Consider the following 12,690-nt stretch of genomic DNA (forward strand, 5'->3'; position numbering starts at 1 on the left):
ATCAGCTATTACAATGATGACAAAAGCAAGTATAACAGCAGACCTAAGTAGAGAGTACAGAGGGGTAAGGTTGGAGAGTTGGAACCCCAAGTAAGAGGTTCTCAAAAGTAAACCCACATGAATAGACTATGAAAAGGAAACCAACTAAGAGTAAGCAGCACACAGGCTGCCTTTGGAAGCCCCCGTGTCTTTTGAAAGAGACTCTTCACTTATGGGCCTTAGCTTTACTCTATGATAGTTGGATCACATTGTGGTCTGAGACTTGTTCCTTCCTTTTTAAAAAATTCTTCTTTTTATTATTTTGTTCCCGGAAATCCAATCAACCAATAACAATACTAGGAAAGTTGCACTGGATGCAGGCTTGCTGTTATTTTTTGCATTCAGAGACAGGAAACCATACATGATAGATCTACTTAATTTACTTGTTCCATCCCAAATGGTAAATAAGCCTTCCTCTCCAAACCATACAAAATTCCTCCAAAACAGAGTCATCAGTTGAGCAGTGTTTGCAAAATTCATCACTAAGGAACTGTAGAGGGGTACCTGTACTGAGATTATACTTATGGCCACAGGCATCAGTGGAAGGGATTGACTCGAGGAAGCTGGGTGTCACAGCCTTGTGCAAAGTGGCAGCTGGTAGTCCTTAGGCACTTGGAGCTAGAAGAGAAACCCCTCTTGAGAGCCACCCCCAACCCTTACCTAATACATTAGCCAAGCAGATATAAAAGAAAATGCCTCATTTTAAGGATATGGTAAAGAATGAATGCCAAAGAGAGACATGAAGAAACACTGGGTTCCCTCTTTCCTTACCCTTTCAGGAAACAAATCTGATATAAGAACTAGTCCTAGCCTCCAGAAGCCCCCAAGCTGTCTACTAGGTCAAAGAGATACAACGACAGCTAATTGGTGGCCTCAGCTTACTACAAATGACACCTGGTCATACCTCTTACCTCTCAAGGTATTCAGCCTGAAGCATGAACAGGTAAAGTAACCAAGTCCAAGTGGACACCTCAGTGAGAAACCCGAATGGGGAACGTCCAAAAAGCTCCTCTGGCAAGTGAAACTGGAGAACTTTTTGCAGATTGCCAACTAACCAAAAGACAGAAAGGAAACACAAGCCAAAATATTAACATGTGTGAGGAAAACCACCTAATCATAATTCTACAACTTGAGAAAAGAGAAGAGTTACCCGCAAAATGCTACAAACTATCAAGGAAAAAAAAAAACTGAACGAAAACATAACAGAGAAGCCAAATTCTGCCCTTTCTCAAAATGTCTGAGGATACTTTCTATGATTGCTCTATTCCCTTAGTCTGGGCTGTCATTTGAGGAACCTTGAGTCTAGGGCAAAAGTGATCAGTAGAAAAGGCAAAAGGACCCACTCACCCCCTTCTTTCTTGGCAATAGCCACCAACCAAATATTTATTCTGTCATATACTAAGATACTGCCCCCAAAGATCTTACTATCAGGTGAAGGAAATAAGATACTGACCCATCAAAAGGTAATTAACAATGCTTGGCATTAAATAATAAGTGTCATATACATGGTACAGGCCATAAATACTAAAACTGTAAGAATAAGAAAATAATGGGAGAATATGAGCTTAGGGACATGCAGCCAGCCCAGGATCTGATGGTTAACAATACCTGACAAATATTTAGAGGAAGAAGCCAAAGCGAGGAGTAGTCCCACAAATATTTAAGGAGCAAAGATTCATACTTTCATCAGGTTCCACATGTCAATCAATTAGGTACAATTAAAATTAAGCCCCACAAACTCCAAAAAGGCCACCTGTTACATGCCCACACCTCTACCCCTCTGACCCTGTTCAGCCACTAGATCCACACCAACCCAGTATAGAAACAAGGAAAGAGTATGAATGAAGCAGTGTGAATCTCTCCCCAGCGCTGGAAACCCCTAAATCAAAGCAGGATGAGTCAGAAACCTGCTTTCTTTGGGGGGGAGGGGATGGGTGAGGTAAGGAAAAAGACACTTTCCACCAATTTCCAGGGACTTTGAGCAGCTCCTCCTAATAACAGATGAGACTGTGATAGTTAAAAAGCATGCCGGGCAGGACTTCAGATCTTGGACTCTTGAGTGACCCCACAAGCATGCTGAGATTTGGAAAAGGGACACTTTGGAGTATGGATCATAGTCTTTCCATTTGTGAAACTGAGAAAAGCAATACCTATCTGTGAGATTCTTGGAATATTGACCAACAGAGACCCATGGATACATCAAGACTGACAGCCTACTTGGGACCTCCACAGGATCAGCATTCATACCCTGAACTCACATAAACTTCCCTACACTGAATCTACGTATATAACCCACTCTCTTCTCACCACCTCCGCCAGCCCAGCTCAGGGACTCTCAGCTGAAATAAACAGGAACACCTGGGTTAAAATATAGTGGGTGGGGACACCTGGGGGGTGTTCAATGGTTGAGCATCTGCCTTCGGCTCAGGGAGTGATCCCACAGTCCTGGGATTGACTCCCACATCGGGCTTCTCCCTCTGCCTGTGTCTCTGCCTCTCTCTCTCTCTCTCTGTCTCTTATGAATAAATAGATAAAATCTTTTATAAAAAATAGTGGCTAGTGAAAATTTTCCCCTTTGCCTGCCTGTAGTCCCCTTCTAGAACTTAAAATCTTCACTTACTAGCCTTCCTGCTCACATTGGTCTAATAAGATTTTGTTAATAATTAACTTTTCTTAAACATTTATTACTGGGTGTGTGTTAATCATTCTACATGTATTATCTCATTTAATACTAACAGCTATTCTATTAAGTGCTATCATTATCCCCATTTTATAGGAAGCTAAGACACAAGCAATAATTGACCCAATATCACCTGGCTAGAAATGCAAAAGATGGTTTCCAAACTCAGGTCCATATTGCTGTGGAGCCCAAATTCTTAGTCATTACACCATACAAAAAATCTTCAGCTAACTTTGTAATTAATAGTGAAAGTCTGAGGGGCACCTGGGTGACTCAGTGGTTGAACATCTGCCTTCAGCTCAGGTTGTGATCCTGGGGTCCTGGGATCGAGTCCTGCATCGGGCACCCCCCAGGGAGCCTGCTTCTCCCTCTGCCTCTCTCTCTCTGTGTCGCTCACAAATAGTTAAAAATAAATTTAAAAATAATTTTTAAAAATAGCGAAAGTCCAAATGCTTTCCACCATGATAGAACAAGGTTGTTTGTCCTCATTGCTCTATTCAACATTGTCCCTGGCAGCCCTAGCCAGTGCAATAAGGAAAGAAAAAGAAATAAAGACAGATTAAAAAGGAAAAAGTAAAACTGTCTTTTTTTCACTGACAAGTTAGTCATGTACATAGAAAAAAAAATCCGAAGAAACCTATGCAAATTACTAAAACTAATAAGCGAATTTATTAAGGTCACAGGATACAAAGCCAATATTTTACAAATTATCTTTCTATATGCTAGCAATTAATCACTGGAAAACAAAAAAATACCCTTAACAGTAGCATCCAGAAAACATGAAATACTTAGGGATAAATTTAACACAGTATGTGGAAGACCCATTCACTGATAACTACAAAACATTACTGAATAGCTTTTTTAACATAAGCCTTCAAATACTACTTATATAATTACAAATAAAGTCAACAGCCTAGCATTCATGACAGTTGAAAATATTACCATCTCCGACCTCTCCAGATTCCTCATCCAGTTCTCTCTTTCATTCTGGTTATTTTGTATACCGTAAGCATACCCCTCTACTAAAGAAAATGCTGCTCTCTCCTTTAATTTAATCAGTCCATCTGTCTATCCCCGTACCATCTGTACCTCAACTATCTCTGAATATTAGAATCCCATCTCAAACTACTTCTCCAAGAAACTTTGTTTACTCCTCTAAGATCTTCTTTTTCGCTAAGATGATTCCTCTACTCCCCAAAGCACTATGCTAGTATATCTTATGGCATTTACTGTACTCTGGACTAAAGTGCTGCTCTATCTTTGTCCTTCTAGACTGTAAACCACTTGATGACAGGGATTGTGTCTGATACAACTACCCTGAAGTAGCAATTCTTTATTTTTTTGAGATTTTATTTATTTATTAATGAGAGAGAGAGAGAGAAAGGCAGAGACACGGGCAGAGGGAGAAGCAGACTCCACACAGGGAGCCTGATGTGGGACTCCATCCTGAATCTCCAGGATCACGCCCCGGGCCGAAGGCAGGCGCTAAACCGCTGAGCCACCCGGGCTGCCCTCCTCTCACTCACTTCTGAGGAATGTTAGCTCAGTTTGGCTTCTGTTAGTTGGACCAATATCAAGATCGAGACGAAGTAAAACATCCTAGCCCAAAGATAGATCCTCAGTCTGAATAAACAGATCAGGGAGGGAAGAGGAGGGGTAAGCCAATGTCATCAGCGCAAGGCAGGAAATCTATGAAAAAGCAAAGGAGAACCATTAAAGATTCTGTTTCTGAAGACAGAATAAAAAGCAACCTGAACATCACATTTTGGGGGAGGGAGTTTTCTAGTAGAATATAGAAACCTCTAGGATAGATACCCCACCACTCTGGAGAGATCTACAAGGCTAAATGCAGTATTAACCACCTACCTCCAGCCCACCCCAGGAGGCAAGCAGCACAATCAGGTCCTGAGCAGGGATAAAGGGAGGGGGTTAACAGGCTCTGTCCCAGAGAAGGTCCCTGGAGAGGCTACTTGGATCTCACTATAAGCACAGAATGGGAAGGGAATGCTGCTGCAGAATGGAGTTCAGATGCCACACTTGACCGGACTCAACTAGCCAGAGAAAAAAGGTTCCTTAACTTAACCCCGTTTCATAATTACCAAAAAATATCACAGCTGATTAACAGTGGATGCTCTCCATCAATGTGAATCTCCGTCTTTTGACCCCAGATTGCAAAAGCTTCGCAGCTCTTTGCTGAGTACAGGATGTCCTCTTGCATGTCATTGTAATGCCTTGTAATCATCCTCCAGGTTTGCTACAGGTCCCATATAGCACGTGGAGCTCCAAGCACACCAAGATTCACTTGGGTACACTGCTGTTTTAAAAGGAGTCTAGGGGATCCCTAGGTGGCTCAGCGGTTTAGCGCCTGTCTTCGGCCTGGGATGTGATCCTGGGGTCCTGGGATCTAGTCTCGTGTCGGGCTCCCTGCATGGATCCTGCTTCTCCCTCTGCCTGTGTCTCTGCCTCTCTCTTTCTCTGTGTCTCTCATGAATAAATAAATAAAATCTTTTTTTAAAAAAGGAGTCTAATTTCACAAACTTGTCATAAGCTAGCACTTCCACAGTCAATTCACCTACCTTCCCCAGTTTTCTAAAGAGTTCCCTATATGTCTCTTGAAATTCATAAACTGACCTTATTTCTATGTGCTAATTCCAATAAGTGAGTGGGAAGAGAAGGTTAATTACTAGAAACAAGTAAGACAAAAATCCCCCATTTCAAACACATGCCTTCCAAACTCAAAATCTGGAGGGAAAATTCTTTTATTTTTGGTTCAAATTATATTACCACCACTTCAGACCTTCAAAAGACCCCAGAACAAGTGGTTAAAGACAGCACAAGGGACATTGATACCATCGTTCCTTTTCCAAATCAAGGTGCAAAATTGCCAGATGCCACTAAGCCACCAGGATTTAGAGGGTTAGAACCTTCCACCATTTTCATTTCCATATTTGCTTTTTTTTCCCAAGTATTCAAGTGGCAATTTCCTGATACTCTGAAATTTTAACACCGCTTTCAAATCGGTTACCTTAAAGGTACTTCAAAGTAGTATTCAAGTGGATAATTCCTCCTAGAATTGTACCAGCAGTATAGGAATATAGTCAAAATCAAACTCTTCATCAGCAACTGGAGTCTTTGTCTTGACTTCTAAATGAAAAATCAAAGCAATCCCGCACTGTGGGGTTTTCTCTTTCCACATATGGAATCATATGATTTTTCACGTGGATTCTGTTGTGAGATTATCAAGAGTGTGAAACAGTAGGAATTGCTGTAAGGGCAGATCTGCTGCCCTGAAGCTCAGTGACAAATCCTTCCATCTATTCAATGATTCCAGTTACGACTCATCACAAAATCCACTGTCACAGAAAACTTCTTAATGGCAAAGTATCTGAAAACAACTTGGTATTTTTATTCCTGACCTTAGGGTTCTATTTGTTTTTTTTTTTTTTTTTTTTTTTTTTTTTTTAGGGTTCTATTTGTGAAGTGGGGGTAGTGATTAAGATCTTGAGTTAGGTTAAAAAAAAATGTGTGTATATATATATATATATATATGTTATATATATATTTATATATATATGTTATATATAACATACACATATATGTAATATATACACGTATATTTTATATATATAATATATACACATATATTTTGTATATATATAAATATATATATATATTACTTGGGAAGAATTTACCATAAAATTGACTTAGTGGCAAAATTAACATTTTCCATCTGTTAAGAGAAAAACATACTACTCTAACAAACATTTTGCTTTTAGAAAAGTACACATTTAAGAATATGTTCTTTTTCAATTGCCTTAGGAATAGATAGCTGAGGACAGGGCTGAGAGGGAGACTTTGGACCGCATATTCATATGCACTTTCTGGATTGAGGTATATAAATATAATTTTATAAAGGGGGAAGAAAGAAACCTAACAATGCATTTGCTACTGGGAAATAAGACGAGGGGCCCCTGGGTGGCTCAGTGGTTGAGTCTTTGGCTCAGGTCGTGATCCCGGGATCCGGAATCAAGTCCCACATCTGGCTCATGGCAGGAAGCCTGCTTCTCACTCTGCCTATGTCTCTGCCTCTCTCTGTGTCTCTCATGAATAAATAAATAATTCTTAAAAAAAAAAAAAAAAGAAAGAGGAAATAAGATGAAAATGTCCTAGATAATAAAAGATGGAAAATAGGATTGGGACCAAGAAGTTAGTCACCTTAGTCACCTACTTAGTTCATATACCACCCTCTCTAGCTCCCAAAATATTTGTTAATTCAAACTGATAGTTGTTTTATTTTTATTTTTGTTTTGAGAGTGAGGGAGTGGTAATCTACTCTCAAAAAAAAAAAAAAAAAGGGTGGGTCCTCTTCAGCAAGACCTTTATTCTCCTCTACTCAAATCCCATTAACACTAATCAGCACAATGATGAAGCACATTGTGGTTAAGTACTCTAGTTGATAACCATCCTTTGGAAAAAAGGTTCCCATAGCGACAGGTAAAGGCAATCATCAAACTTAGTTTTTCAGAACAAGACTTGGTGTCACAGATGGAAGAGTTAAGATTGCTTTAGCAGGGGATCCCTGGGTGGCGCAGCGGTTTGGCGCCTTCCGTTGGCCCAGGGCGCGACCCGGGATCGAATCCCACGTCGGGCTCCCGGTGCATGGAGCCTGCTTCTCCTCCCTCTGCCTGTGTCTCTGCCTCTCTCTCTCTCTGTGACTATCATAAATAAAATTAAATTAAAAAAAAAAAAGATTGTTTTAGCATTAGTCTGGAGCCTTGCTTTTTCAACTTCACTTGACTTTATCCACTCAAAAGACACTTAGGAGAGTCTCTGTATACACCAGGCACAGTACCAACATCAGGGGCCAGGAGAGGTAGGAAAAGGACCTCAAAGATAAGATATGGTTTCCGCCCCCCAAGAACTTCAATCTGCTGAGGAAAGCAGCTACTAATGACATTATGGTGGTAATTCTACCCCTCAATCTATAACCCAGGCTTGTCCTCCCCACTAGGAATGGTCAGTTTCTAGACTAGTTTCACTTTCCCATCTTCAAGCTGCAGCACAGCTGGGTTTCCAGCTGGCTAGAGAAGAAAAGATTCTTTAAATAAACAGCATTTTAAAAATATGCAGTTGCTTTTGCTATACTCAATTTTTGTGAACCACCTTTCTCTAATACGTGAATCTAGTTGTCAAATTAATTAAAAACTATCCTAAAGAAGGTAAAGTCCCCCTGGAATACACCTTTTCCATCTTTAACAACAAAGGATACTATACATTGGAAGAAAACTGAAATCAGAAAGTCCCAAAGGAAGAATGATTTTTTTTTTACGCTATCTGCTGTGTCTATGCAACAAAGAAACAGCTTAAAACCATATATATAGGAAAGCAGCAAGATAGGGTGTGATTATACCAAAATATATGCGACCATTGTTAAAAATGCACGACTAAAAAAAAAAAAAAAAGCAGGACTATTTGCAGAACAGGATGCTTTTATAGCATTGTACCGAGTTGCTAATCCCTAAGCCTCCTTCCTAACTCTTTTTCCTCTCCCTGCCACAGAAGGCACATAAAACACCTCCCTGAATGCAAGCTTCTTAGAAATGCAAAGATTTTACTCAACTCTTTACCACCAGAGGTAGTAATTTTGGATGAATGATACACATGAGATCTATAAAAATACCCCTCTGGCAGATATTGCTATTCCAGCCAGACTTCACAGGCTTCAAATCAATATTACACAGTGGCAGTGAAATTAGCCATTCATAAGGACTTTCTAGAAAGGGTCTGGTATGACCCTTCATTGATGCTACTGAAGCATGTGCTAACTTTTAAGCTCAATATCCCTTCATATGATGCATTGGCCCAAAGTCCTGGCCCACCAAAATACACACCTTTCTAGATGATCTCCCTAGGAACCACAGCTCAGACACATTCAGAGCTAAAACTGGCTAAACAAAGTAACAATTCAACCACAGTTGCTCAACATAACCGGCATGATGACAGTTTCTGAGTGCCAGTTTCCCTATTTTGCAATGGGCAAATCTGCTCCAAGGAGAAAATGTTCCCAATGACCCTGTGGCCCAGAGGGCTTTCTTTAGAGATAGAAAACAGAAAATGAATTTGTTAGTTATTTCCTGCTGAACACAAGGAAGGTGTTGTGGTTAGTTAGGATGATTTGTTTCCTTATTTAATATACTATCACCAGTGCATATTTTCCTTAACCCCATAGTAAAAAATAAGAAAATGCAGTTTATGCTCTGGCGACTAGTCACCAGTTCCATAAATTTCCTCTTACAAGTATGTCTTTTAATTTCTAATCCCCTTATATAAAACGCCCCCTCCCAAACTGACACAGATCTATATGCTATCAACTCAAACCCAAATTGTTTGCATTCTCAAGTGTTTACTTCAAGACTCACTCCTGCTCCTTGGCAATTTGCAGGGTGGGAGGGCCTTCTCTTTAGCAGGGATTGCAGTATTTGCCGAGAACTCTGCTACTACACATGCTACTTCAATAAAATACGGTGATGGTAACCTGAAAGCACACAACAGTATTTCTGACCTCCAAATTGTTCATGATCTCTACATTCAACTCTCAAACTCTCACCAAAACAAACAAGGTATAATTGCTAAGGAGGGAAGGGGAGAAGTAGGAGGAGGAAGACAAGGGATTATCTGACAAAGACCATTGGGTCTCAGTGGACCAGACCAGGGATTATGTGGTGATGTGTACCATGCATGTTCAGTCAGGAGCAACACACTGAAAACCAAAACAGAAGCTGTCCTTGGACAAGGCTCAATAAATGTTTTTACTATCTATTGCCCACTGCACAATACAGTTCCACAGCTCCCCTCAGGATCTCAGATAAAATCCTTAACAAAATAAAAAATTAGAAACTCCTAACTGGTCCTGACTTGTTATCATAAAACACTTAAGAGCACGAAATCAACATTAAAGAGCAGTCAACAGGATTCCTCAGAACAACGTCAGAGAGAGAAATTGCTGTTACCACCAAAGTTTTCCCCTCCTTATTAAGATACTTCACGATTCTTCTGATTGAAATGGCCACAGTTTAACATAGTGCCCAGATACACTGCCACTACTCCATGAAAATTTGTCTCTTGAAGGACAAGGGCGGGGGGATGGGGTCAGAGGAGGAAAGCTTCAAAAAGTCAAAGGCATTGATCTAAAAAGATGAGGGCAGCAAAACTTCCTATGAGCTGTTCCACATTCTTTGCTTCTCAAAGCCTATCTAGAACCCCTTGGTAAACTGGTAAACATGCCAACTTCGACAACAGTTCAGGACATCTATCATAATTCAGTGACTACACAGCTCAGAGTCACACACACAGCAAGCACCAAAATCAGCCTTAGTTGGGACAAAAGGAATAGCCACAAGACAAGCTAGCCCCAAATACTCCAGTATGAGGACGATGTGGTTTGAAATTTCTCTCTGAAAAATAAGTACTGGGTTCAGAGATGAGAAACAAAAGCCCGTAAGCTGATATGTCTTTGACTTTGGACAGGCGAGACCTCCACTCCGACTACGGAGATCCAGGGACTTCAGTGTTTTGTTTCTGATCACCTGCATTCCTGGGCTGCGCCCAACATCAGAAGGCTGAGAGATGCAGTCAACACATCCTGCCAGTAAGATGTCAGAGCTCGAACTTACAGCATTCAGCAGAAGTTGTTACTCTATGTCATTGTCATCACAATCAACGGATCTAGTAAAATCTCTCAGAAAACAGCGGAAAGATGGGTCTGCTCCCTTGTCCTGGAGGCTAAGAGAAGGCTGTGCTCACCGCCTCGCACAGATAGGCAATCACGGTGAAGAAAACCCCCGAGCCACACGGAGGACGAAAACAGTAGCAGAAAAAGTCCAACTCTGCCTGCGCCAGCGGTGTGGATGAGCAGAACCCGGAGCCCGGGAGAGGCAGGAGGGGGCGGGGGCACCATTCCCTGGGAGAACTTGTGAGCGGAGGCCTTCACCATCTGAGAGTCTGGCCAGCTGCTCCTGCAGACCCTGGCCAGCCGGAATGAGGCAGGCTCGTGGGAGCTGGGCAGGCGAGGCCTCCGAGGGTCACTCCTGACTCACCGAGCCTCGGGCCAGCACCACCCGGACTTCTCCGTTTTTCCTGCCGCTACTGGGCTATGATGGCAGCTTTCCAGCTCCACATGCCATACATCAGCCGCAGATCGCTGCTGGCACAAGCCAGCGCCTTCCCCCGCCCCCCACCCCTGGCACACTTTGAGCCTGATCCTCCTTCTCCCCGACCCCAACCCCCTCACCCACCCGGGCCAGGCGCCCTGCCCAGGGGCGGCCCCACCCCCCAGCAGCCGGGCGCTGCCAGGCCTGGGCACCTGCAGCACCTCCCCGCCCCACCCCCATTTTCCACCACCTCGCCCCTCCCCCCTTTCCCTAGCAGAGGGAGGGGGCGACTCACCGCAGTCAGTGCACAGGATCTTGCCCACCTCTTTCTTGAGGTTTTTGCCGTTCGTGTCGATGGGGGCAAAGGCCGTCTTAAAGACTAGAGGCTGCTCCGTGGGCTCCAGGAAAAAGATGTAGCGCTGGTTCCTTTCGAGCGGCGCACAGGAGCCCACGCTGATCACCTGCTCGCGCTGCAGCCCCCCGCTCCGGAGCGGCCACTTGTCCAGCACCTTCACCAGCGCCACCCGACCCGAGGCGGGCGGCTCGCGGGTGCTGTTGGAGCCGGAGCCGCCGGCCGGGGCCAGCCCCTGTACCTTGCCCTCCACCACCACGGGCGCCTTGTATGCCTGGTCCTGCACCGACTTGAGGCTAGGCGAGTAGCAAGCGAGCGACACACCGAAGAGCAGCATGGAGAAGCCGGGGGCCGGGTCGTGCCTCATGCCGCCGGCGGCTGCGGCTCGAGAGCGGGCGGCGGCTCTCCGGGCTGCGGGGCTGCGGGGCTGCGGCTGCTGCGGCGGCCGCGGCTCTGGGGGCGCAGCGGGACGGGAGATGCTGCTGTTGCTGCTGCTCCTGCTGCTGCTGCCGCCGCCGCCGCTGCTGCTGCTGCTGCTCCTCTCGCTGCTGCTGCTGCTGCTGCTCCTCTCGCTGCTGCCGCTGCTGCTGCTGCTGTCGCTGTAGCTGCTGCACCGAGCCTTCTCCAGTGGCGGCGGCGGCAGCGCTGAGCAGCAAACCTGCCGCATCTGGCCAGGCCATTTGGGGGGCTCCGCCGCTCCGCCGCCGCCGCCTTGGGAGGGGAAACAGAGCCCGCTAGAAAACCGGAAACAGCGTAACGTTAGCGCCTCGTAGCCCTCCGCCGGCAGCCGGGGGAGGCGGCCCAGCCAGGGCAGGGGACAGGCGGCGGCGAGCCGGCCGCGATGCGCAGCGCGGAGCCGCGCGGCGCTCCCACCCTGCGCGCCAGGACCTGGAGGAGGATGCGGAGAATAGGACGCCCGCCCACTTGCTCTCTCGCGCCCCCTCTACCCCCGAACCGAGTGAGGAGCGCCGCTTCTGCAGGGGGAGCTCGAGACTGCACTGCTTTAGCGCCCGGTTTCTCGGCCCGCAGGGGCGCGGGAGGGATCGTTCTACCTTTGCTCCTGCGATTTATGGGCAGGACAGTGGGAGAGTACGTGGGGAGAGGGCGGAGTAGAGAAAAAGAATTCTGGCACTGTCCTATGAACGTGGGAGTGGGACACAGGGCGTGCCCCTGCCTTCGGCCAGCGGCTGGAACAGCCAGGGAGATTGCCACCTCCTAGGTTGTCCCCTTCCCCGGGAGGACCCCAGAGGCCCGCCCCTCAACCAGCCCACGTGTTCGGTCCCTGCCACCGCCTAGTGAGCTCTAGGGATTCAAGTGGAGGTGAAGAAGGATTCCAGTCCAGTCATTTTGGAAAGAGTTAGGGCGACGTGCAGTCTTGTCTCGGCATTGGGGACACCTAACTGAGCGTGGTGGCTGCAGCGGGTCCAGTCCCCGAGAGTCTTCTGGGCTTTCTGCACCGGCCAGGCAGG

General features: G+C 45.2%; 1 protein-coding gene across 5 annotated transcripts in view; it reads right to left on the reverse strand.

Annotated features, from left to right (window-relative positions):
• The window catches only part of NRG2 (neuregulin 2), a 179,244-nt gene extending 167,189 nt beyond the window's left edge, over positions 1-12,055 (reverse strand). For all 5 annotated transcript variants that reach the window (XM_041765181.1, XM_041765180.1, XM_041765179.1 and 2 more), the window contains exon 1: positions 11,165-12,055. In XM_041765181.1, the coding sequence (XP_041621115.1) occupies positions 11,165-11,888 (724 nt within the window). In that variant the 5' untranslated portion in view covers positions 11,889-12,055. The remainder of the gene's footprint in view (positions 1-11,164) is intronic.
• Positions 12,056-12,690: the final 635 nt, after the last annotated feature.

Source organism: Vulpes lagopus, chromosome 8 (assembly GCF_018345385.1).
Source record: "Vulpes lagopus strain Blue_001 chromosome 8, ASM1834538v1, whole genome shotgun sequence".
NCBI lineage: Eukaryota > Metazoa > Chordata > Mammalia > Carnivora > Canidae > Vulpes > Vulpes lagopus.